The sequence below is a fragment of the Perna viridis genome, chromosome 1 (assembly GCF_037379345.1).
Source record: "Perna viridis isolate PV_CMFRI_1.1 ecotype Kerala chromosome 1, ASM3737934v1, whole genome shotgun sequence".
NCBI lineage: Eukaryota > Metazoa > Mollusca > Bivalvia > Mytilida > Mytilidae > Perna > Perna viridis.
In genome coordinates, this window is record NC_142445.1 from 33,176,688 (window position 1) to 33,203,028 (window position 26,341).

The 26,341-nt window shown below is 31.9% G+C and overlaps 1 protein-coding gene, 1 long non-coding RNA gene and 1 pseudogene across 4 annotated transcripts; 2 read left to right on the plus strand and 1 right to left on the minus strand.

Annotated features, from left to right (window-relative positions):
- Positions 1-8,483: 8,483 nt before the first annotated feature.
- LOC148628439 (uncharacterized) lies at positions 8,484-25,896 on the minus strand. 2 transcript variants are annotated; one of them, XR_015923508.1, is made up of 4 exons: positions 25,849-25,896; positions 14,056-14,128; positions 12,026-12,132; positions 8,484-10,736 (listed from the first exon to the last, which is right to left on the minus strand). It is a non-coding gene; the product is annotated as an uncharacterized LOC148628439 (long non-coding RNA). The 2 variants fall into 2 exon arrangements; XR_015923507.1 differs by lacking the exon at positions 25,849-25,896 and adding an exon at positions 18,082-18,165.
- Positions 12,301-13,575, plus strand: LOC148628440 (uncharacterized). The gene is given in 3 exon segments (XM_088564616.1): positions 12,301-12,514; positions 12,802-12,876; positions 13,345-13,575. Coding segments are annotated over 3 exon segments (432 nt in total). The 3' UTR covers positions 13,488-13,575.
- LOC148628441 (uncharacterized) lies at positions 19,532-24,076 on the plus strand (annotated as a pseudogene). The gene is made up of 5 exons (XR_015919290.1): positions 19,532-20,385; positions 20,470-21,123; positions 21,610-22,169; positions 22,830-22,962; positions 23,333-24,076. The product of XR_015919290.1 is annotated as an uncharacterized LOC148628441 (transcript).
- Positions 25,897-26,341: the final 445 nt, after the last annotated feature.

Below are 26,341 nucleotides of genomic sequence, written 5' to 3' on the forward strand. Positions count from 1 at the left end.
TATAATTGCTCTAAATCTATGGGTTACAAAGGCTGCCATCTTTGTAGTAAGATAATCTCCCTTACTGCAAAATTACCTGATGAATATGGAACTTTATCTGATGTATTATTAAGTTAACAACCCAAAACCTGTGAAAAAATCGTGGAAGGGGTTTAGATCTTTTTTCTCTTTAAAGGAAATGGCAAACCTGATCTTCTTCCTCTTTAAAGCGGAATTGTGCGTTTTCAAATCCGGATTTTCCTGTTATGATTTCTTTTAAATGTATGGTTGCACTTTAAAAACGGGATTTAGGTGCACTGTTTCTTACACAAAATAATCCGGTCTAATTTTGTAAAACTTAAAAATAAAAGGTGAAGCTTGTTGGAAATATTAATTATGGATGGTAGGCAATCGTACATAAATAGATGCAATACTTATGAAGGTAAAGAGATGTAAAATGCATGCTTTAAGCTATTCGGAAAGATTCAGGTCCTCACTGGATTGGATTCTCTTCCCTGCAGCAACAGGCTGTTTTTTAAAAATGCAAAATTTCGCACAAACTTTAAGAATCAAACTCATGAACAAGTGAGCAGCAAATGTATATTTTTATTTGATTTTTTACAATTTTACCATGCGAACTTACTTTTTCTGGCGGTTTTTAAGTGCCTGATATTTTAGAAAACCTGTTTTTTTTACAATTTTTTTGGGACGGGACCAAAAATTTGTTATGAAAACTGATATATTTTTTATTATGCTACCATGGCTACAGATTTACATAACAAAATAGAAAAGAATATCTACTATATATATACTATATATACTATATATATACTATATATATATACTATATATATACTTTTTACAGGAAAAAAATGTTGGATTTGCTTGTTTAAGTGTCTCAATATAGCTTTATTTCCACAAATTGTCATAAAGTTATCTGCAGTGACCTATCTATATAGTGGAACTTATATTTACTTCCGATTTGTTTGTTGACCTCGTAAAATCAGGTCTGAAATGGAATATACACAAGATTATATTTAGTGGAACAAAAAGGACGTATGTTTATTTTTAACCAAAGGCCATTTGAGCTATTGTCATTACTTGGCATCCGTTGTCGTCGTTATTAACAGTTTTTCAAAACTCTTCTCCTCTGACACTACTTGAATAACGAAACAAACTTGGTATGATTGTTTCTTAGGGTATCCTGCATAGAACTGATGTGGGGATTTTTGATTCGTCGAAAAACATGGCCACCGTTATTAAAAATAGAGCATAGGGGGTCAGGCAGTAGTTTTTCCCATAAATCTCCTAAACTGTTAGGTTAAGCCAAATCCTGACAGGGTATAAGTGTTTAGCATGATCAGATTACCTGTTGTCAAATTTTCGTATTGATCTGTTTAGGCGTGGAGTTATTGCACTTTTTGACGTTATTTTGCTGTTTTTAATGCTATTTCTTTTTAGCTCATCTGACCAAAGGCTATCTGAGCTATTGCCATCACTTGGCGTCCGTCGTCGTCGTCCGTCGTCGTCGTCCGTCGTCGTTAACAATTATACAAAACTCTTCTCCTCTGAAACTACTTGACTAATTAGACCCAAACTTGGTATGAATGTTCCTTGGGTATCCTGCATACAACTGATGTGGGGATTTTTTATTCGTCAAAAAATATGGCCGCCGTTACTAAAAATAGAGGTCAGACAGTAGTTTTTCACATATACCTCCTAAACCGTTAGGTTTATACAAATTCTTCCAATAGCTGAAATGATCCATATTAATAGGACAACATAAGTCTTCAGACTCCTTGTAGGAGTTATTGCCCTTGAAAGGGGAAAAATAATTTTTTTAAATAGTTTTCAGTCAATATCTTGAAAACTATGATAGATTAAAAGAAACTTTTCAATTGTTGAAAAGATCTTGTGATAGTCCTACCAAAGACTTCTGAATCAAAATTGTTGGACAATTTCTTGTTTAATTTATTGCCTTTGAAAGGCAAAATTCAACAAGATGAGCGATTCAGGCTCCTGGGAGCCTCTTGTTAAAAAATCTTCTCCTCTGACACTACTGGACAAACTTTTATTGCTCAGCCCAGTATGCTTAAATGGAATATTGAAAGCCACCTCTATAAATTCTATACCAGAATATGCTCAACAGTTGTAAATACAACTGTTTAACTTAGGGAATATGAACCCTTTTTAACATGTGGGACATAGTGATGGTCTTGACATAATTCAAGAAGAATCTAAGGTTCATTTTCCAATTTTGCGCTTAATTATTTAATTAAAGATGCTAATTGCTTTAAATCTATGGGTTACAGGGGGCAGCCATAATTTTTTTAGTTGATGGTCTTCCTTACTGCAAATTTATCTGATGAATGTGACACTTTATTTGAATTATTAACTAAACAACCCAAAACCCGTGAAGAATATAGTTTTTCACTAATAAACAAAATGAAATAAAGCAACTTAAAGTTCATTTTCCAATTTGCACATAAAAAGGAATAATGAAATATACCGCCATTTCAGAATATGCTAAACAGTTATATACAGAACAATTTACTTATATAGAACTATTTTGTAATATATTTAATAGTCTACACCATAAAATATGCAGCTTACTATACACATTTTGACTGTACTAATTGGGGTAAATGTTTCATTCAATACAGTAAAAAAGAACGTGAACTAATCAATACAACGTATAGCAGACATGTTAAGACATACATGCAGTAACTTAAACACATAAAGAGCTAGTTTTTTCTTTATTTGAAAGTCTGCACCACAAAAAAATGCAACTACAACGCGGACATACTGGCTGTACGTACGAAATGAAGTCTATATCACACTCAATAGAGTACAGGATAAGGTTAAGCCAAGTAACATATGAAGTAACTTATACACACGATGACCTACGCTGTAGTTTTTGTCAAGGAAGTCTATTTATACAATGTAGACTGAACTTGACTTTGAGATCGGCGGCAACCAAATTAAGTAACCAGGGTAGACATTTCAACATATAACTACCAAAATAACACTGCGTGGGTTATTCTCCTTGCAAAATTTGTATTCAGATGTCGCTCCGCCGCCGATCATACACCATGTCATATATGTGGAATTTACTTTACGTAGCGTATAACGATATTAAGGCTATTTAATATGTGTAGAACTGCTAGATTTCAATGATTATATGATATCAACTATTTAAATTTGACGCAGAGAGCTGGACTGATTTGTCAAATTGACCCGAACATTCGCAAGGAGGAAAGCTCAATCGAGATTTGCCAATTTATTTCTCTCGATCTGACCCTTTTAATGAAGATGCCGGGAGCTTCTAATGACGGATTTTCGGAGCTGCAATGTAGTAAGTATAGATTACAGTGGCGGATCCAGGGGAAAATGCATGGGGTTAAAACCGCTCCTTTTTATTGGAAAATTTCATGTGTGATTAATTTGATCCCAGGAATTTAAGTTCTGTACATAAAATTCAAGCACTGTGTACATATATGTTAGTTACTATATGTACATGTACATGATAAATAAAATAAAATGGTAACCATACATGTACATACATATAGCAAACAATGAAGTATTTAAAATAGAAAATAAATAGAATTGTTAAATTATTATGATTTCAAAGCAGAGACATAAACAAAGTCTCTGTTTCAACGGTAAAGTTGAAAGGAGGTCACGTAGCATATTCACCACATTCAGTTGGTAATATTGAACTATCAAAAGAGAGGGGTATCCAGTCAAATAAAGTATTGTCCTTAGGACGCGTGTGGACACATGAGCCATGACATTACACATACACTTGTACATATTCCTAAAATCACACTTTTAGTAAACTTTCACACCGACCATAGACCTTTATCGCATATCCTATGTCTTGCCCATAGACCTATATCGCATACCCTATATCACACCCCTAGACGTATATTGCATACCGTATATTACACCCTAGACCTATATTATATGTTAATAAATAATTATGTAATTTCACATCGGCCCTGTTATAGGTTTGAGGTCTGTCATATTGGTCGAGACTTTCGTATTGGTCCCGAGGCATCGCAAAGGGCCAATACGACTTTCGAGGCCAATATGATTGACCGAAAATATATTTGTAATATAGTAATACATGTATCTATGTGACACATCCTCCTTAGTCAAGGTTTTGAGTCCACCTTAGCTCCCTCAAACCCCTGACATCACTCATTCATATTTAGCGGGTATCATCCAGCCAATTACGATTTGTTTCTTCTCCGGGTGAGAAGCACCAATGAAAATCGATTTAACATAAAATGTCTCTGGAAAGGTAAACAATAATAAGAGGTAATGGACGGTCCAGTATAGTAACTGAAAGTTGTATGATGTCATAAATGATGTAATATGAGCAAAAATGATAACTAGATTCTGTTTACTGAAAAAAAAATTTAAAAAAAACGTCATGTGTAGCCACTTTGTGCGTTTCTATTACGAGTGATTTGATTGGTTTCTGGATCCGGGTTAAATTTAAGTAATTCACTAGATGGCGCTGGACGATACCCGCTAAATATGAATGAGTGATGTCAGGGGTTTGAGGGAGCGATGGTAGACACTCAAAACCCTAACTTGGGAGGATGAATGTGACATTAAAAAGCGTCGTCTGCTTTTCTAGAAACACCAGCCGAGTTCCTCATAAACGTTAAGTCTAGGGTAGACGAAAGAGCAAAGAAAAACTTAACGGTGTCTGTAGTAACCTTTATCTCAAGTTCCCTGGGGTAGATGCGATGTATCAAATCCCCGAAATTAGGATTGCTTAAAGATAATACTTCATCTATATAGCGGACACTGAGATTAAAGGATCTAGCTATATGAAATTCTTTCTTTCTGATCAGATCAGCTATAAAGTCAGTCTCATAAGAGTGAAGGAATAGTTCAGCAAGTAGAGGAACACAATTTGTTCCCATTGGTCCCATTGAAAATAATTTATTTATGTGATTGCCGGATATATATTGAAGAATTTTGTTCGTTACCAGCTTCAGTATTAAGTAACACTCTTTTTTGTGGTATTTTGACCACTTTACCAATCTAATAAAATCAGTGTAGTTGCATGCTTCTTCTACACACACACACACACACACACACACACACACACATACATATGCACCTACCAAATGATTAATATATTTTTTTCTGGCAGCTGTGAGCTAATAGTATATTCCACTTCGTTTAGAGGAGAAATTTACAGTGGTGGGTGATACTAGGTAGGTCCTTGTACAATAATGTAAATGCTAAAAATAAATTGAAAACCTTATTCAAATACTGACAATTTGCTACGCTGTCTTGCTTCTGAACGTCATATTCATTTTTCCATTACTACAGATACCAAGCTATCTTTTTATCGCTCGTAATCATTTCCAAATTATATGAAAATAATTTGGTTATAGGGATTCCTGGAAAGTATCAGAGGTATTTAGACATAGCTTCCGTATTTTAAAAATGGTTTCCGAGCCCAAAGCCCTCTCGGCCGTCCAAACAAACCGGTCATGTGTTCTTTTAAACAAAGTAATTGAGATTTTTTTATGCATTTTATCAACATAACTTTCAAAACTCTCTATCGCTTAACTATCAATTATCTAGAGTATGAGTGGCGATTCATGTCACAATATCAATATTTCTATAATGATACTTTTCTCTCTCATGATAGTTCTAACTTGTATCATTATACTTGTTTAAAGTATCACAATACTATTGGGAAATGGGTTTTTTTATAAGTAAAAGGGTGTTTCTCGCTTGTATGAAACTTGTTAATAGTGTAATGATAGTTGTTGAAAGAAAAATGATACGTGTTAAAAGTGTAATGATACTTCTTTTAAGTATAATGATTCATGTTAAAATTATAATGATACTTCATTTAAGTATATTATCGAGAGTATAATGATACTTCTAAGAAGTATAAAGATATATGTTGAATGTATAATGATTTTTATCATAATAACCTTAAATGTTTTTAAAATTTGAAACACTAAAAATTATTATGATACTTTCAACACGTATCATGAAAATTTGAATAAGCATCATTATACTTTCTAAAATTATCATTACACTATTAACAGGTATAATTATACATTCAATATATATCATTATATTTCTTAGAAGTATAATTATACTTACAATAAGTATCATTATACTTCCAAAAACTACACTATTAATAAGCATCATGATACTAGCGATAAACACACTTTTACTTATAAAAATAACCCTTCCCCAAAAGTATCGTGATACTTTAAACAAATATGATACATCCAATTAGTATAATGATACTTCAAATAAGTATCATTTTACTCCCTACTAGTAACATGATACAAGTTAATTGTGACATGAATCGCCACTCGTGCTAGAGTTTTGACCGTACAAACACGAATTCGAATTAAAGCTTCTCTTATATATTAAACAAATTAAACAAAACAAGAGTTTTTCCCTTAACGTACTTCATCAAAAAGTAAAAAGTTTTAACCCATTAAATAAAAGTATCATCACCGGAGTTTGATATCAGCTTATGATATAAACTTTATTTTCTGTTTATGAATGGAGCTTATTTTGTGGGTAAAGTTCAGATCCTTATGCCACATTCAGTCAATTCAACTCCATCCATTACCAGGACGGACTCCATTATAGTCTCTGGCTAAAGGACAAATTCTTTTTTCAATAGGGTAATTTGTTTAAAAGTTAGGTGATAATTTGTAAAGCAGTGAAATGGATACAGGAGTAGCAATTATTGACCTTGTGTGGTTAAAGTTTCCGTCAACTATTATTTATTAACCAACGATTTTGAAAATAAAACCTTCGAAAGTAAAGGGCGATTCATCGCCACTTAATAAAAGAGAAAGAAATACAGAGGGCAAATGACAACTGATAATTTCTTCACTTTTATCCGCAGTCTAATTGTAATGCTGCTGATGCGAGGTTAATCCTTGAAACGTGTACATACAATCTAATTTGATTCTTCCATAAAGTCATTGTTTGAAGGCCCAACTTATAGAACTAATTTTAATTAAAATGATGTGCAACATATCGATATATGCACTTAAATGTATGATATTTTAAACATGTAAATCAACACACACTTTAAATTAACATTCATACAAAAGCTATGTCTCAGTAACAGGGGTCAAATCATATAGTATGGTTTTAAAAAATCTTAATGTCCGCAAATGATTTACTCAAGCGGTACGACAAAATGCTTCCTCTGCATATCCGTAAATCAAAATTACGAAAATTCTTTTCATATCATTTGGATATGATTAAGAGCGATCGGTGGCTGTGTGCACATGTGGCGGAAATGTTTAGACATTTCCGGTACTGACTATATATGATGACTTGTGCCGCCCGTTTCCCCTTTAAATTCTTCCTGTTTATCGTACTACTTAATACGACAAAAAATGGTTCACTGGGGGTGTTCTTATCCATTTTATTCAGAATGAGCTACCTCAATACCTTTAATTCTTATATATATATATATATATATATATATATATATATATATATATATATATTAAAGAATTAAAATTAATCCCTTAATATATATATATATATATATATATATATATATATATATATATATATATGTATATATATATATTGATATTCAATAAATCTTTTATTGTCATCACAACCAAACACAAAGGTACTAGGACATTACCATTTTATGTCAATTTAACACATGAAAATGACAAATGTTCCAAGCCTTTGCTCACGCCAACCAATGGATCCATGACCCATAAATGAACATTTCAATCATATACAATATAGAAGTTAAAATGTATGTGCTAGAATAATGATTGTTTACAAAGTACCAGAATAATAATAAAACATGGTACACACATTTATGGTTAAAAAGATACATGTAAATCAAACGGTATATCTAGTTGACATGCAGCAATATAAACTTCTATTTCATTGTAATAAATATAATGGCAGCTTTTGACAACTGCAAACATTTTCGTTCTTGAGGAAAAATATTAATTTCTCATCTCGCCTGTTGAACAAACTCTTATACTCAAATCAGTTTTATAGTTTTCAATGAGCTGCTTCACAAGGTGCAGCTTGATATAACAACAGAGGTATATGGACAGATAAAGACAAACATTATAACTTGATACAATTCTAAATTTAAATTTGCTCATTAAATCCTATAAGGTAATAAATTAATAAAAATCTCCATTTAGTGGTATGGAACCTAGTATTACATTTTCATGCGATTCCATAATCTTAAAAAAAAGTTATTGATGAAAAACCATGCAAAAGATTTGTAGGCCCTTTTTTGCATAAAATTCTTTCTTGGTTATTATCCCTCAAACCCTAGCCTGACATGTTACAATATCATATAAATCTCTACACATATACTCAGGATTATTCAGGGTTGACTTGTACAAGTTTCACTGTACACATATATTCCTAATCCAATATTCATAGTTATTCATATAGTGCCATTGCCAGATGAGAAAAATTATGAAATAACAACTAAATGATCCTCTTTACAAGCCTTTTATAGGTCATTATGATATAACAATGTACAAGGTAAATAGATACATTACAAAGGTTTGGTTTTCAACTATATGTTTTTTTTTTTTGCATTGTAGATCAACAAGTGAACTGGAAAAAAATATGGATGACCCAACAACAGAGGATCATGATAATAATAATAAGGATAAAAAAGTAGTAATGTTAAATAGGTCTTTTGATCATGTAAATCTTGATAATCTTATAAATTTCTTAAGAAAGGAAGAAAATAAAACTTTTCCTTGAATTCAAAATATAACAGATAATGTGGAATTAGAACCATTCAATTCTAACATAACTGATTTCTTGTCCTACTTAAAGGGAAAGTTTGAAGAGATAATACAAGAAGCCAAAAGGATGCCACAACCTGAAACTCAAATAATACTAACTTTTTTACAAAGCAGCTTTTTACAGCTTCAACTTAGTTATGAAATGCATAATAAATTTGCTCAATCACTTCCTTCTTTCTCACAACATCTTGTTAACAAAATAACAACAACAAATGAAAGTTTAAATCAATCAAATGCTCTATCTTGTAGTAGTGATGATGACAATGAAGATTTTATGTATATTTTTTTATGAAAATGAAACTATAAACAATGAACATTGTTATACAAGATCAGAAAATTCCAAAAATATAAATACAGTGTCTTTGTATGGGCCAGAGATTCCATCTATTATATTACAACCAAACATAGATTATGATGGACTTCCAATTTTGGAATCTCAATGTTACACTTTACTTTTATCATTACTTTTACACTTTGAGCATTTTAAACTGGTCTAACAAAATTGTAAACTCTGAAAATGAGGCTGATGTGGAAAATTTACAAAGTCAAACAGTAGATACTGAGGAAGAAAAGAAAAAAAAAATCATTTCTATGGATGGGTTATAGTGGCTATCAGATCTGTAATAAAGAGAATGAATTGAAAAATTCAGAAAATATAAACAAGGAAAATATCTTTTCCATAATACAAAGTTTTGGAGACGACACTGTAAATGGATCACTAGAATCAGGATGTAATAAACATGAATTAAAATTAAACCACAATTAATACCATTTTTTAAATTTCTAGATATTTCCACAATTAAAGTGTTAGACAAAAATAATTTGTAAACCAAGGAAAGAATTTAATATTAAACACATTAGAAAAATTATCAAAATGTAAAAAACTTAGGGATCTTTATTTTGAAATGTTGGTAAAATGTGACAAATCTAACATTAAATTTCCAAAAGAAGATCAAATGTATCTGCTTCAGTTAACAGCAGAAAAATACATGCATTCTAGGCAAAAAACAGAAATTTACTATAAAGAAATAATTTTCAGCCAAAAAAAAAAATGAGTTGCACAACAAGAAGTCTTGTTAAAGCAAAAACTAAACAAAAAAATTCTATGAAAAGAATAAATGATGAAGAAGTAGATAAAATACCACAGCCAAGCACCTCACAATTTTCCTATGAAGTGGTTTCCAAAAAACAAAAAATAAGCCAAAATAAGACATTAAATAACAAAACCAAGGAGGTAAACAGGCCATGCATTAATATTGATGAAATAAAAGAAACCCCATCATTAATTGTAGGATAAAAAATAAGACACAAATGGAAAAATAAAGTTGTGAACCATAATGGGGAAATTATAGGTATTGCAAAAACCAGTTAAACTTCTCCTGATGATTCAGATAATGAAGACAGAATTAAAGAAACATGCTATGATATCAAATACTATAAAAACAAAAATGATGTTTATCATTATAGAATTTTATCGAATTTGAAATCAGGAGATTTACAACTTATATCTTTTGATTTGAAGTTGTAATAGGGGAATATGAAAATTTAAGATTCAATTTATTATTGATTTACATTAAAAACACTTTGAAAACTTTTGTGATTGGATTTGGGAACAAGAAATGATGTACATGTATCAAGAATATTTCATTGAAAATCATTTCTGTGTGTGCATATTTTTTATTTTGTTTCACTTTAGGTCGTTTATATTTTTTAGTATTTTCAACATATTTTCTTGTTTGATTCACAGGAAAATGGCAAAAGGAAAGTCGAGCTATATAAAGGAGTGTGTCCTTAAATATCCATCTCTGGCAGGAAGACATTTATTCTGCTGCCTCCCAAAGTACCCGACCATCAGTGTTCTGATCAAATTACTCCCAAATGTAAACTTCCTCTCATCTGATGAAATCCAGTATACCTCCATAAATTCATGGGCTGAAAAAGAGTATGTTCCATTATGCCAGGCAGAAAATGATAATATATTAATCAAGGAAATTCACAGTAAAAGGGACTTTTTTTAATGCCCCTAATCGTTCTGGCAAATCATTTTCAAAGTTAATTGAAGAAATTGAAAGTTTAAGCAAAATTGAAAATACCAATGTAAATTTAAACACCCATACCTTTTTGAATTTATCCGAGTCATCAAAACTGTTGCCAATTGAACTTATCTTATACAGTGTGATGAAAACTGTAGGATTTGATATTTCTAATTACAGTGTTATTCAAATCAGTATGTTTTTGCAAATATTGAAAAAGGTGAATGACAATTTAAAATTTGAAGATTTAGATAAATATCTGAAAGGCAGTGTATTTCATCAGCATAATGAAATTTTTCATGAAATTACTAAATCGTTTTGCTATCAACACTGTAAAAGCATTGTTAATGCCATAAACGGCTACAACGCTGTTTTTTCATTGTTTGATAGTGCTGCAATACTTTGTGACAACCTTGAACTGAGTAACATTAATGTTCAAAATTTAAATGTAAAAAATCCTTAAGTGCTAATTAAATATTTTTTTACTAGTATACAAGAAGAATTTCTTAGTTGGAATTTTAGTTAGAAAATGAATTAGCTTATTTCTGGAAAAGTACCAGTGATCCCACGCATATAGAAAAAGAAGTTACCGTTTATAATGATCTTACATGGTCAGTTCATATTTTAGGAAATAAAACTGATATTTCTTGGAAAGAACTCACAACAACTATTAAAAGTATAACTGACTTAAATACATTAATATATGCTGTAGATGAGTTAAAACATTGCCAAGGTTTAGATATGAATAAGTTTAAAGACGTTTTATTATAAAATATTAATCAAAACTGTGTAGTAATAGAATCTAAAATAATTGGATTTATAAAAGGTGAAAAAGTAATGAGTGCATCTTTAACGTCTGCTATACCTAACTTAGGCAATAATGTTTGTCATTTTTTGTAATAAATTTAGAAATACGATGCATACAAAAAGGTTTAAAGCCTAGAACAAAACAGAAACAAAGAACTTAAAATTCAAACCCTATAAATTAAAATCTAAGGAAGAAATACAGTCAGAATACATTGCTCTTTCTAAAAAGTACAAAAAACTTGAAAAGGAGTATAAAAAGGTAAAAGGAAAACTAATTGAAGCAGAAAAAGTTTTGAGTGATGATGATAAAGATCTTAGAGAAATGTTTTGTAACTTAAAGGATGGCATTAATCAAATAAACGAAAGAGTAGAAAATCCCACCTGTAAATGGACTGATTGTGAATCTAGTACTTTCACTACACTCTCAGAGTTGACAGTTCATATTGAACAAGTTCATGTCAATCAAGATGACCAAACAAATGCAGCCCCTGTAAATAAAGAATATCTCTGTCGGTGGGAAAATTGCAATTTAAAATTTCAGAAAAAATATAACCTGATAACATTTAGAAGAAGAACACACTGATAAAGAGAGTGATATTTATTTAAAATACTTATTACAAGACCAAGCCAAGACCTTAGTAACTCCTTATAAACAGATGAGATGGCACCCAATGGTGCTTAAGTTTTGTTAGGCAAATTATAAATCTTAGAAAAGTCATGATCAATTGTGCAATTCTGGATTTTTAAAACTGCCATCAGGCAGATTATTACATTATAATCGTAACCTTAATAAACAATCTTCTGGTTGGAATTTTGAAATCATTGCAGAAATAAATCAAACGTTTGAAAAATCTGGCCGTTCTATTCAAAGTAAACTGGGTGTATTAACTTTTGATGAAATGAAAATCAAAGGAAGTTTAATTGGTCTGCAGAAACTAATCAACTTTTAGGTTTTAGTGATTTTCAGTCTCCATGTCATGAGAGTGATGAAGATTCACTTGCTAGCAACATTTTGCAATTTTTCTTTAAAAACCTTTTTTCAAACTGTTCATATCCATGTGCATTCATTTGTGTTAGAAACCTGAATGGTTTAGAGGTTAGTACAGCTTTCTGGCAAGGTGTTGATTTACTTCATAGGTTTGGTTTTAATATACTAGGTTCAATATGTGATGGAGCACCAGAAAATAGAAATTTTATAAATTCAAGTGTCAAAGTTCATCCTGAATATCCTGGTAAATCACACATTGGAGTTAATCCATATAATTTTTTACATCAGACCCTCCCCATTTGATTAAAAAACTAAGGAACAATCTTTTCTCTAGTGGACATAAAGATTTTCACAAATGTTTACTACATTTACATGGGGAGGAAGTAATATAGGAACACATTGTTTCAGTCTATAAAAGAGAGAGCAAACGTGCCTTACCTATTACTAAGTTAAACACAGATGCAGTTTATTTGAATAATTTTGCAAAAATGAGGGTAAGTTTAGCTGTTAACACATTAAGTAATGTAGTTTCAAAAGAAATGGAAGAAAATGAAAATAATGCCACAACATCTACTCAGGAATATATAATAAATTGTTCTATGCTTTTTGATATTTTAAATAGCGTTACACCTTTTACAAATGACAAAGATGAAAGGATTAAACAGTTGTTAAATATTAATCATTCTTTTATGATTGCGAAAATGACATTTAGTTCAAATGCCTTCTGATATTCAAAAAAATATTATTTCATGGCAAACTCTCCAGGGCTTACATCTTACTATAGCTTCTTTTGTAGACTTAGTAAAATATGTCAATACTGTTGAATTTAAGGACAAGAATCCAAGTGAACCATAAATCATTCCCAAAAGGTTGAATCAGGACATAGTAGAATCCTGGTTCTCCTTACAGAGAGGGTGTTGTGGTGATGGACGTGAGCCAACAGTCCTACAATATGGCCATAATAATACTAAATTATTGTCAGTTAAAAAAAGCGAAATCAGACATATCTGGAACCAACTATGGAACAACAAATGTATGGGGGGTTGCTGATACTCAAAATAATTTGAAAATAGTAAAACCTGGGAGCAAAAGAAAATTGACATGGCATTTGGATGTTCAGTATAAATGTTAAAAATAGACTAAAAGTAAATGGAAGAATAAGATACCTTCATTGAATATTAAAATAAATACTGAATCACCAATAAGATAGTAATAAAACATAAACAAATAATCACTTTAATAAGAGTGATTGATAAAAATTTAATAAAATTGTATATGTCTCCATACAGTGCAGTGGATTCCTGAGCAACAACTAATTTTTATTAAAAAAAAATATGAAGATATAGAATATCAATAAGTATTTTTTTTAAACAAACTGGCTTTTAAACAATGAAATTTTCTTTTGAACAAAGAAAAATAGTACCTTGTTTGAGATATCCACTGTGCTATATTCAAGCTGCTTTCTCTTACATATAATGTCAAATGCAGAAGAAAACCTTAATAAAAAAGTATGAAATATGAAATAAAAACCATGCCATTAAAATCCCATAAATATGTGTTTCATCACTAACATTGCTCATTTGTGTGTGCATCATCTAGGGTAGGACTAGGGACGAAGATTATAATGATCATTGTTACTAACATCATATGTGTTTTGTGAATTGTTTGCACTGGTCCGCTCTTTTCACCAACCTGTTTGAGAAGCAGCATTATATTTGTTTTATACAATGTTTAAGTAATGTAGAAAATGATATTCTCAATATAATGTTATCATTCATTATCATATACTAATATACCAAGATCCTATGAAAGAATGCACCTTGACAGCCAATGGAGGAAGCAATGGAGAGAAATCTGACAGAAAAAAAATAATCCCCTGTGGCATGTTTTCGCATTCTTATGCATGCTAAAGGGGAAATAAAATCTTCATTAAGAAAAGATATTGAAAGATACCCTGAACTATTAAAGGTTAGTTAATTTACTGTAACATGTGGTACATGTACAAATGAAGTTAATGTAGACAGATTTCTATAATATTGATGCAATTATTATCAGAACATGCTGTCATCGGTGATGAACATTTTTACTGCTTTGTTAGGAACTTTTAGTGCCAGATTTTTTACCCTTTTTAGCACCATTTTAAATCTATATAGGACTTGTTAATGGTGGTAAATAGAATTTATAAAATATATTTATGTTGTATTATGTAATTTTAATTTTAATTGGATTTTTTTTCTTCTATGAAATATCAGTATGTTAATTGTTTAAATCCATGAGTTTCCAACCTATTCCTGGGCAGTGGTGGATGAGTATTCCTTTTATTTTTGTATACAGCTCTTGTTGCAGACTTTATTTTCTTCTGTCACATTTTGAAAATATGTTCTGATAAGTTTTGATGGTCTCGGAGCAAAATCCCCGTCAGCTTTTCTTTTGGCCCTTATACGTAATACATGCCTTTCATTCTTACTAGCCCCGTGCAGGTCCGGGTGTTAAAAGAATAGGCCTGCAGCAGCGCTAAGCTTGTCGTAAAAGGCGACTAAATAGTGCTCAGAACATTAGCCAGGGGCTAGGGCGCTCTGCCCACAGAGCAACTGGGATGTGTGACCCAGGTGGTGGAATGGGGTACCCCTGGCGTGTTACATGCTGGGGTTGTCAAGCTATAATACGGAAAACCTGACCGCAAACCATAGTGGTGCACCGTGTTGGGAAAGATGCCACGTTCCTCGCACGTTAAAGAACCCTACTGTGGTATTCCCCCGGAGTAGGAACCATAGGGCTCCGCCACAGGAGGCTAAATTGCTCGACCCTACCCACCTCTCCCTATTTCCAGTGGCAATCAAAATTTGTCGACCCCATTGTCCTTGTGTCCCATCCCTTTTTCATGTCTTCATCATTTCATGTTCATGTTATCATCAATTTCATGTTCATCGTCTGAATATAGCTGAAATATTGCTGCTCGGACGTTAAACCCCAACAAACATCATTCTTACTATCATTGGTGTCCACTCATGGCTGTGGTCATTTTCTGCTGAATACATGGAAATAGATGTTCAAGTGTGTCTTTAGCTACTGGTACATGTACAAAAACATATTGTTTGTGAAAAATACTTATTAGTTGTAGTTTACACAACAAAATAGGCCCAGCCCCCTTCTCGGAAACCATACACATATAGGGAACCCCTTGAACGATTTCGACATTTGTACAGAAAAACAAAATAAGAGGCACACAGTTGCATCATGTAATGCTGATTCTATGATACAAATGCATTCAAAAGTTTCAGAAGAGTTGCAGATCCTTTAAACAGATAACAAAGGAAAAGATCCATGTCCTGAATCCGGAAACCATTAAAGTAATTCAGATGAATGAAATGTTTTTTATGTGTTGAACAAACAGACTATAACTGATTTGCATTTGGATCAAAAATAAGATATGTGGCTTGAATTTTTATAAAACCCAAGTAATTTGGATTGGGAGTAAAAAATATAGTAGTGATATATTGTGTTCAGACAAAAAATCTTTCTTGGATGAAACATCTTTTAAACTACTTGGTGTGAATTTTGACGTTGATCTGAAAAGTAGTTAAAATAAATTATTTTGACAGAATTATGCAGATCAAATCATTGTTAAAACAGTGGTCAAAAAGAAACCTTACTGTTATTGGTAGAATTACAGTCATGAAGTCTCTAGTTCTGCCAAAACTAAACCACTTGATAATTTCTTTACCAAATCCTGATGAAGAAACTATCAAGAAAATAAATGACCTCATGTTTATTTGGAACTCACCAGTCAATAAGGTTAAAAAAAATATTTTATGTAAAGAATACTCAGAAAGTGTACTGAAAATGATTAATTTAAATGTATTTATAAATGCATTGAAATCAACTTTGATCAGAAGAGTTTGTCAAAAAATTGTAAATGGCAAAATATTTTATGTCTTATGTTGACAAAAACAAATCGTTTAGTTGTGATGTTGCCTACATTAAGAAGTTATATATTAAGATAAAAAATTATTTTTGGAAAGATGTTTTAAGATCTTGGGAAATGTTAATTGACAAAGAAAGAGACACGAATTGGAAATATTTTCTTTCAAATCCTATATGGTTAAACAATATAATTAAACTAGATAATGAGCCACCATGTTTCAAAGATTGGTTTGAACATGGTATTATTTATATTAATGATTTGTATAATTCTGATGGTTCATTTTTTACTGTAGAACAGTTCCAACAAAAGTATGGAATAAATATTAAATTGATGTTATGAAATACAATACTTTGAGAGCATCTGTAAAATCAGTAGCGAAATATTTTATAAAAGGTACCACTATTCTATGTAGACTATTTATCCCTCCTGTAATTCAAAACCTTATTAAAAGTAAGAAAGGATCAAAAGATATGTACAATAAATTAGTGAAAAATGATATCTGTCCAAATGAATAAAAAAAATGGAGTGAACTACTAAGTGAACATAATTTAGAATGGAATTGTATTTTTAAGCTTCCATTTGTAGTCACTAAGAATACTAAACTCCAGTGGCTTCAGTATAGAATAAACCATTATATACTTACTACAAATAAGCTTCTTTTTAAAATGAAAATTGCTGATGATCCTTATTGTACATTTTGTCACAAAGAAAATGAAACAATAGAACATTTGCTATGGAATTGTAACATACTTCAATATTTTTTACATAATGTTGAATATTGGTTTCTTTCACATGGTTTAAGTATTCAAATTACAAAACTGGGTTTTATTTTTGGTGATGTTTCAAAACTTTCGAAAAATGACCCCAAAACATTATATTTTTCAAGAAATTTATTTATGTTACAAAATTACTAAGTTCAATATTAATTGGAGCAAATTCCAAAGTATATTTAAGGTCTAGGACTCACAATGTATGTAAGTGAAGTGAATGATTTATTGATGCATTTCAAATTAGAAAACAGGACTTCTCCTCTTTTGTTTTTGTTTGTTTTTTTTCTATGATTTATTATTATTATTATTTTTTTAATATATACTCTGATTTTTTTTTTGTAAAAACTCCACTATTTACAAAAATATTCTTCAACAATATATACATTTCTTAATGAGTATATGTTTTCTTTGTATACTAAATCATGTTGCGAAAGTTTTGTGAACTTTTGGAACCGTAATGGAGAGTAGGCGGATCTTGTTACCTTTGGAACGGAACGGAGCAGAAACGATTTCTAAAACTGGAATCTAACAGAATATTTCAAAATTCCGCTGAAAATTTACGTGCCCGCTACCCTTCCTTTCCAAAAGTAACAAGCTCCGCCTACTCTCTATTACGGTTTAAAATGTCAACAAAACAGGGTCTCTCGTGGAAAATTATCAAAACTTCAATAATAAATGTAATTTTTGTAGCAAAGGAGTAAAAACGCTTTTTAAGAAAAACGGCCCTGCAAAATCCTGAATTTTACGCCCTTACCAATAGAAAAGATAACTCAATAATTATGAACATAATATATCATAGTCCTCAAATATGCCAAGAAGTCATATTGTCTGACCGTTAAAGACGGTTATTATATTTCCCGAATCAACGTCGGTAACGGAAAAGTGCGCATTTTAGATTTTATTAAAGGTTTTAAAATTCAATGTGGTCGCATGCAAGGACCATAATTTAATTTTGTGAATTTATTTTTAAATGTGTCTTCGAAAATAAAGCTGTTAAACCGTGGTCGAAAGCTGCGGACTTATCGTAATTCTAAAAATAAACATCTACATCGTCTGCTGCTGAAATCCGGAAAAAGATGTTCAACTTAATTCACAGACTTGATGATTGAAGATAAAGTGGTGATACAGGTACATATTTGTCAGAACTTTCTTAATCAGTTATTTTTAATCATCCGAATCATGTTTTAGTGTGATGAAGTGCATTTTACATGGTCCGGAATCCATATTGTTGTCAGCGAATTTTGTCTGTAGACCACGATATGCTAGACCCACAATAAAACAATTATTAAAATAATTTTCAATTTCTACTGTTTACTTTTACATGTTGTGTAAATAAAAATATCAAAGTCGGAAATAAATTTGAGGTTGAAAATGGAAAGAATGAACGACAACACGGAAATCACCGAGAAAAACGTTTTCATAATCAAGGGTAGTATACTATATATGAGCGTTCGTATAACTGAAATGATCCTGAAAAATTCCCAACGATGTTAGAACTGTCAAATTTGCGAAGCAAATTTTTGTCGTTCCCTCCGCGGGACTCGAACTCATACCGCTGTGACATCTATGGCAACACCGCCTGCTCGCGAACACATGAGTTCGAGTCCCGCGGAGGGAACGACAAAAATTTGCTTCGCAAATTTGACAGTTCTAACATCGTTGGGAATTTTTCAGACCCTTCTGTAAGTTTACGTTATCTTCCCCGTATCAATTTGATCCGATGGAGCAGCGTAGAGAATAGAGTCGTCACATTCTGAGACGTTGTATAATATTGATTTGTTGTGACATGCATCATTAATTTGATCCTCTATCCTACATAATAACACCTAGATGAACTGTCCCGTACTACCATACATCGTGTACTAAGTTACAGCCCTAGATTAATCCTACGAGGAGGAATCACCCGGCCAGCGAAAGCTATATTTTTTCATATAGCCTAGCTGGCCGAGTGGTCTAGGGCGCTGGACTTAGTGCAGGCGGTGTTGCCATAGATGTCACAGCGGCATGAGTTCGAGTCCCGCGGAGGGAACGACAAAAATTTGCTTCGCAAATTTGACAGTTCTAACATCGTTGGGAATTTTTCAGACCCTTCTATAAGTATACGCTGTCTTCCCTGTAGCAATTCGATCCGATGGAGCAGTGTAGAGAATAGAGTCGTCATATTCTGAGACGTTGTGTATATATATATATTATTATTATTATTATTTAATCTTTTGTATGCATGTAAATACGTGTTACTGTATGATTATAAGCCAGACGTAAATGGAAAAACAGGATATATTTAGCAGACGAACACCCTGTAATCTTTTGTCATTCCCGACCGCGTTGATATAAGACTATCTTTTACACAAATCGATTACAGAGCTACCGTGGTCTAGTGGTTGCGTGTCTAGTTTTTTATGCAGTTGAATGTTAAAATCTAGTTCTTATTATTTTTTTTTCAGTTAGTCTTATTTTAATTGTTTAATATTTTACATATGCCTGTACAAATATACGTGTTACTGTTTGATTATAAACCAGACTTAAATTGCCCTTGTATTGATTTAATATATTAACCATACACACCTTTTTCTGCGTTTCCAACAAATGCTACACATGTAGCAGCTGAAACACTGCGATTTATTTACAGTTCTGAATATGATTTTTTAACACATAACTGGCTGTCAAAAGCATTGTTACCTTTTTGCCACATGTAAATATATGCAGATAAGGTCATCGTGGTCGAGTGGTTTTGTCGGCGTTAACATGAACATATTATTTAAAGTTCAAATCTCGTTGTGTTATTTGTTATTATTTTTTTCTTTCTTTCGTTCTTTCTTTCTTTTTTGTTACTACCATAATTATTCGGTTTTTTACTCGAATAAGAGTATCGTTTCTTATATGTCTTAGTTTACGGTTGTAAAGGTATTCTTATTTTCATAGGATGCCTGGTTCTGGTCCTCGTCACTATCCTTTCATATTATGCAATAAACGTACAAAACCATGTGAGAGAAGACCAGTAAACAAAGATTTGTCAAAATTACTGAGAAAATATTTTCTACTAGACAAACCAGAGGGAGTAATTTGTAATGATTGATTGATTGATTGTTGGGGTTTAACGTCCGAGCAGCAATATTTCAGCTATATTCAGACGATAGAGTAATTTGTAATAGATGTAGGCATAAGTGCTATAAGATCAAAGACCACACAGCTAAAAAAAATAGTTCAAGTAACACCAAATCTGTCACATCAGAAAGCAAGGTTGGATAAGATGATGTCAAATGCTGTTTCAAGTCCACCATCAGTCAGTTTACCAATACAAAGCACAGCAAAATCTCATGCTTACTGTATTATATGCAGGAAACCAGGTCCAAAACTGATAGTTGTTTCTGCTGATGTCAGGTTTAAAGTGTTCATGATATACAATATTTTAATTCCTAAAGGTTCTCGGTGTTGCCCTTGCCATGTCACGAATGGCATCATTGAAGATGTAAAGAATGTCCAGTCTTTATTTGATCAGTCTTGTGTCAACAAAACCACAATTATGGAACTGATACAACAACTGAGAGAAGAGGCAAATGCTAAAGGTGAAAAGCGTTTAGACTTTGATTCACCCTATGGATTGTCCAATGAAGAGTATAAGACATTGACTGGTTTAGCCAAAGAAGAATTTGATGATCTGATGACCTACGTTGCAGATATCAACAATTCTAGGTCTAGAAGTATACAAACTTGTGTTGCAGTATTGTTAACCAAACTGAAATCTGGGATGGACAACAATTTATTGGGTGCAATGTTCAATATTACAAAAGAACAGGTAAATGCAAATTATTTTATTTCATTTTTATGCATGTTCCGATTACTTAAAATATTCTATTATAATTTTTTAATTCTTTCAGGCAACACATACATGTATGAGGTGTATTTAAGCCGCTTCTGATCATACCCAGCTCAGTTTGAAAATTGATGTTTTCGGTCTCTGTCCTTTTGTCAGTTCATCATTCGTCCGTCTGTAACAAAGGATTTCGTCAAATTTTCCAAAGAACTGTTTCACATCCCACTGTTGTAATTGGGTATGTGTTGCGCTTACAGATTTCAATTTTCTCTCATGCAATATGTCTTTATCAACCAACTTGTACGTATTAGAACGGGTGGTACTTCTGTATGCTTAAGCAAGTTGTAGCTTAGTGACACATATTTGCGAATCTTACTATAACTGATCAAGTTTATGTACAAGTTCATATCTTTAGTCTATGTAATGATATTTTACTTTCTAAGTCATGATTTTGTTCATCTTTTGCAGATACGGAGGGCTATTTCATCTGCTCGACGTTCTTTGAGCACCAGCTTTGTACCGAAATATCTCGGTTTCAATCATATGACACGGGAAACTGTTATTAACAACCACACACGGCCATTAGCAAAGGCGTTACTTGCACCAGGAACTTCGCTTGATGACAAAGCAATACTTGTTCTTGACAGGACGTATGTATATGTGCAGAAAAGCGCAGATTTTGAATTTCAAAGAAGATCATACAGCATACACAAGCATCGCCCTTTAGTGAAGCCTTTAATGATCGTGACTACAACGGGTTATATAATAGCCGTTTTAGGGCCGTATCTAGCTGACGGAAAAAAAAAACTTAGATGCAAATATTCTTAAACATATTATTTCAACAAATGTGCAAGAAATGAAATCCTGGTTGCATAAAGGCGACGTGTTTGTGGTCGACCGCGGGTTTAGAGAATCTGAGGAGATACTTGAACAAATTGGGATCAAAATGGAAATGCCATCATTTCTACAGAAGGGACAAAAACAGCACTCGGTAGAAGATGCTAACAATTCAAGATTAGTAACTAATGTAATTATTCAAAAAAATATTTAACCCAGTCCATTAGTGTTATCTGTACATTGTATTAAAAATCAAGAAGTAATTTCTATATGCTTTGTTTGAAGTTTTGTTGGCGCATTAATTGTTGTAGGAGACAACTATACTGATTTGATTTTGACAGGGTAGCTTGGAACAATTTCAAAATAAGTATTTTGAACTCGAACCTTTTTTTTATATAAATATTTTTATCATGATGATGATCCGAACATTATGCTTTTGTATATTTTGAAATATAAACATTGGATCGGATCGATGTATGCTAAAAAATATTTTATCGATTAATAAGGTGAAAATAAAAATTAATCCGAATAAATCTACCGAAAGTCGTCGTACCCTTATTTTCTCTACCGGTTTTTGTTTAAAATAGTGAATGATATTACTGTATACAATGTATACTATATTATGTCTACAAGGCAAAATCACATCACTTAAAAAAGGTTTCATGTACATGTACAATAATTATTTTAAGTATGAAGACATCTCTTCTCAAACTACTTGCGATTTTTCTACTGGGTTGTAAACATGCATCTGCCAATACACGTCCTTTCGTAAACTAAGAATCCTTAAAAAGCAATTCTTAGAGCAGTGAATTCTATGGCTTTCCATCATTATAGCTCTTTTTGGTTGTATATCAGATGGGTAGTTGAATCCGTCAATGGAAGGATAAAAACCTGGCGATATTTAGACAAAACACTACCCAATACACAGCTACCTTATATTGGAGAATATGTCAAAATAATTAGTGCCATCTGCAACAAGTACAGGTAATTAGCTGTGCTTCATTTGTTGTCATGTTTTTTGTTTGTTTGTTTTTCTTTTTTTTTTGTCTGTCTTAGAGCAATTTTCTCTACCAAAGCTGATCTTTATATGATCTCTTAACAGTGCTAATAATTATGAAAGCGTATATTGACAGTCTTTGTAGGAATAAATTACATACCCATAGATTTACGATTGCCTTATATAATTGTAAAGTATATCTTACTAAAATGGGAAGTTTTACATAAATCGGAAATGGATAGGATAAAGACATTTTCGCAGCTTTTCTCACTTGCTATATTTGAACAAGAACCTCGATTACATGTATACAATCTACATGAATAAGGTGACGAACATCGTGTTTTTTTTCAATTTTAGACCAGCGCTCAGTGTAGGAAGCGATGAAGATATTTTGCTGGCAACAAAAATGCTTCACCTTTCATCTCAAGGAAATACATTGAAAGACCAAGTTATTGAGTTAGCTAAAAAGCCGTCACATTGGAAATCAATAGATAATACAGAGGAACTTAATGATTTTCCAGTATATACAGAAGACGAAATAAGAGCTTTAACATTAGGCGTGTATCAAGTAAAGTTGGCAAAAAGTTACATCCGAGAACATTTAAAAGAAGATGGAACTTATGAAATAAAAGTATGTAAACAACAACAGGATTTGTTGTCAGCGAAAATCCAGAGTAGGCATGTTACAAGCAAACAGTATCTTTGCTGGATAAAATACGCCGAGGGTACAGTTTTGGCCTGGTATTGTCAATGCAAAATGGGAGCAAGAGTCGTAGGACCTTGCGCTCATATTACAAGCGTCATATGGTACCTTGCTTATGCCAGACATTCTGGTCTCAGACTTGATGGTAGTAAAAAGTGGTTAGAATTGACGATGCTTCAAAAATTCCAGATGCTGTGGATGCCAATGACAATGAGGGCGAATTCACGGAAGAATAACTTGCAAAATGTTTAACTTCATATTCTATTTGATCGAACTGCACATTTAGAAATAATTGTCTGTATTAATGATTTTGATTTTTTTCAGTTATCTCAAAAATACGATTTTGAGAAATATCCCATACAAAAACATATTGTAAATGTATATTTGAATTCAATAAAGCGAATGTTAATTATTGTGATTTTAAGTAAACCGCTGTCCTTAATTATTATTTTTTTTTAAAAAGAGATAGTAATGTAGAATTTACAGTGGCGTAATACTTCATGTACGACCACCCTTTTTGAAATGACGTCCCTCAAAACGTTGTTTTTTAGGTAACATCAAAATATTGGTTCCTTATTTTACGGCACTATATAAGATTCCCCAGGCATACAACTTCCAAATTTCTATTTTTAATAATGACGTCTGAACCCCATTTTACTCAAAAACATATTTTTTGAAAATTTAACATCAGGGCCGATTTTCGTCAAAAACGTATTTTCTCCTTTGGTATCAGCATACAGGAAAATGATTCTGGAATCGAACTATTTAAGTGTGACATGCACAATTTCGACTTGAAAGTCGTTACAAGCGGTTGAAGGGCGACACTCCGCGGTACTGCTAAATCTCCAACTTTTTGTATAGCACATCGTTCTGACCCCAACCCGACATATCAATATCCAAATAAAAAAGAGGAGGGTTGCAGGGTCAGATGAAGTTTGGACAACAAGGAGAAATGTTTATTATTTGATTAATTACTGTCACAGTCCCCAGAGAAATATTGCTGTTACAAAATTCAATTTTTAATGTACATATGTATTTTAAAAATACTTTATTCTACTACAAATTCAACCTCATAATAGTGTTCACTCCTGGGACATACTTTTTTCAAACTAAAAAGTGAATTTCCTTTAAAAACCTAGTCAATTTAAAATACTCATAAACAACAAATTAATCTTGTAGTGAAATAAAATGAAATATACTTCGATTTCGAAAATTAAGGTTGTTGTTTGTGTTCATCAAAATTTTGAATTTCATGCAGTTAACTTGTTTCAATTAAATATTTAGGACAATTACTTTAATTTTGTTACTTACAAGATGAAAATAAATTCTTTTTTGTTTACAACTTTTAAATGTTACATGATTTAGAAACCCCCTTTCATCATAAAAATTTCTGAAAACATAAACAGATTTTTCAGGCCAGAAGTGAAATCATCCTACATGGCTTTGCATCATTGCAGGTACGTGTAAAGGGATGAGATAATTTTCCTGCCAGTAGAGTATTTGATAAAGGGTTATGTTATTGTAATTAAGATATTCAGATTATCCCATACATGTCAACCAAACCATCATACACGTTTTGAAAAGTGTATACACAATGTATACCTTTCACATTAACTGCAGACTGGTCAATGTATATATTATAAATATACAAATGTACACTTCTGCAAGGAATAAAAAAATTGTATGTTTTGATACTTTGTTAGAAATGTTGGTCATTAATGTGTCTTCAAGTCATATTTTTAGTTTGAAGGTGTGTCATCGCTCTGTCACCACGGATTTTTTACTTCTGTTGTCAGGACCTATTTCAGAGCTTACTTGAAAGTGTGTTTACACTTATTGAAGAAGTTTTAGTGATCTCTATAAGTATTTACTATTTTTATTACTTTTACTGGGGTTATATGATGGTACATTGGTTGCATTTCATCATATCTGTTTCTTTTTCTATTCCACCCCAAAATCTACTTCTTTGCACTAGTACACGTACAATGTACACATTACACACTCATTAACTACCTCACATTTTTCACGAAAGTGTCTATTACTCTCATGTGAAAGCAGACAAACTCAAAATAACATTTTAAAGACTATCACATGGGTTAAGTAAAACCAATATCAACACAAGTGTCTTCATTAATCATACATGTACTTTACCATATGACAATAGACATACCAATTCTTATTTCTAAACTACACATTGAAAACTGTAAGTGTATGTACACTACTGTACTAATTTTAGCTCTAACAGTACACCCTTTTATGTAATAATGGGAGTGTCCTAAAATTGACCTGAGAAAATATGGTGTCATGTGATAAATGATACACTTATATGTGCAATGTTGTAAACAAACCAGTCAAAATGTTATGATCTTTATAAATGTATTTTAAATTGAATGAATCGTAACAAAGACATCTAAATGTATTCAAAAGTCAATTAGAAATGACAAGAAACTCAAGTTTAACAGTAAAATTCGATGAGGCCAAAGAATTTGAGATTTTGAAACAATTTGGTATTCATAGAATAGTTAAGGCATTTGTCTTATCAATACAGACCACTTTTAATGTTTAAATAGGTGACTAAATGATTTTTTTTTATCAAAACTTGTCTTTTTTTGCCAAATTTTAGATATTTGACTTAATACTGTTAAAGGGTACCTATATGAAAA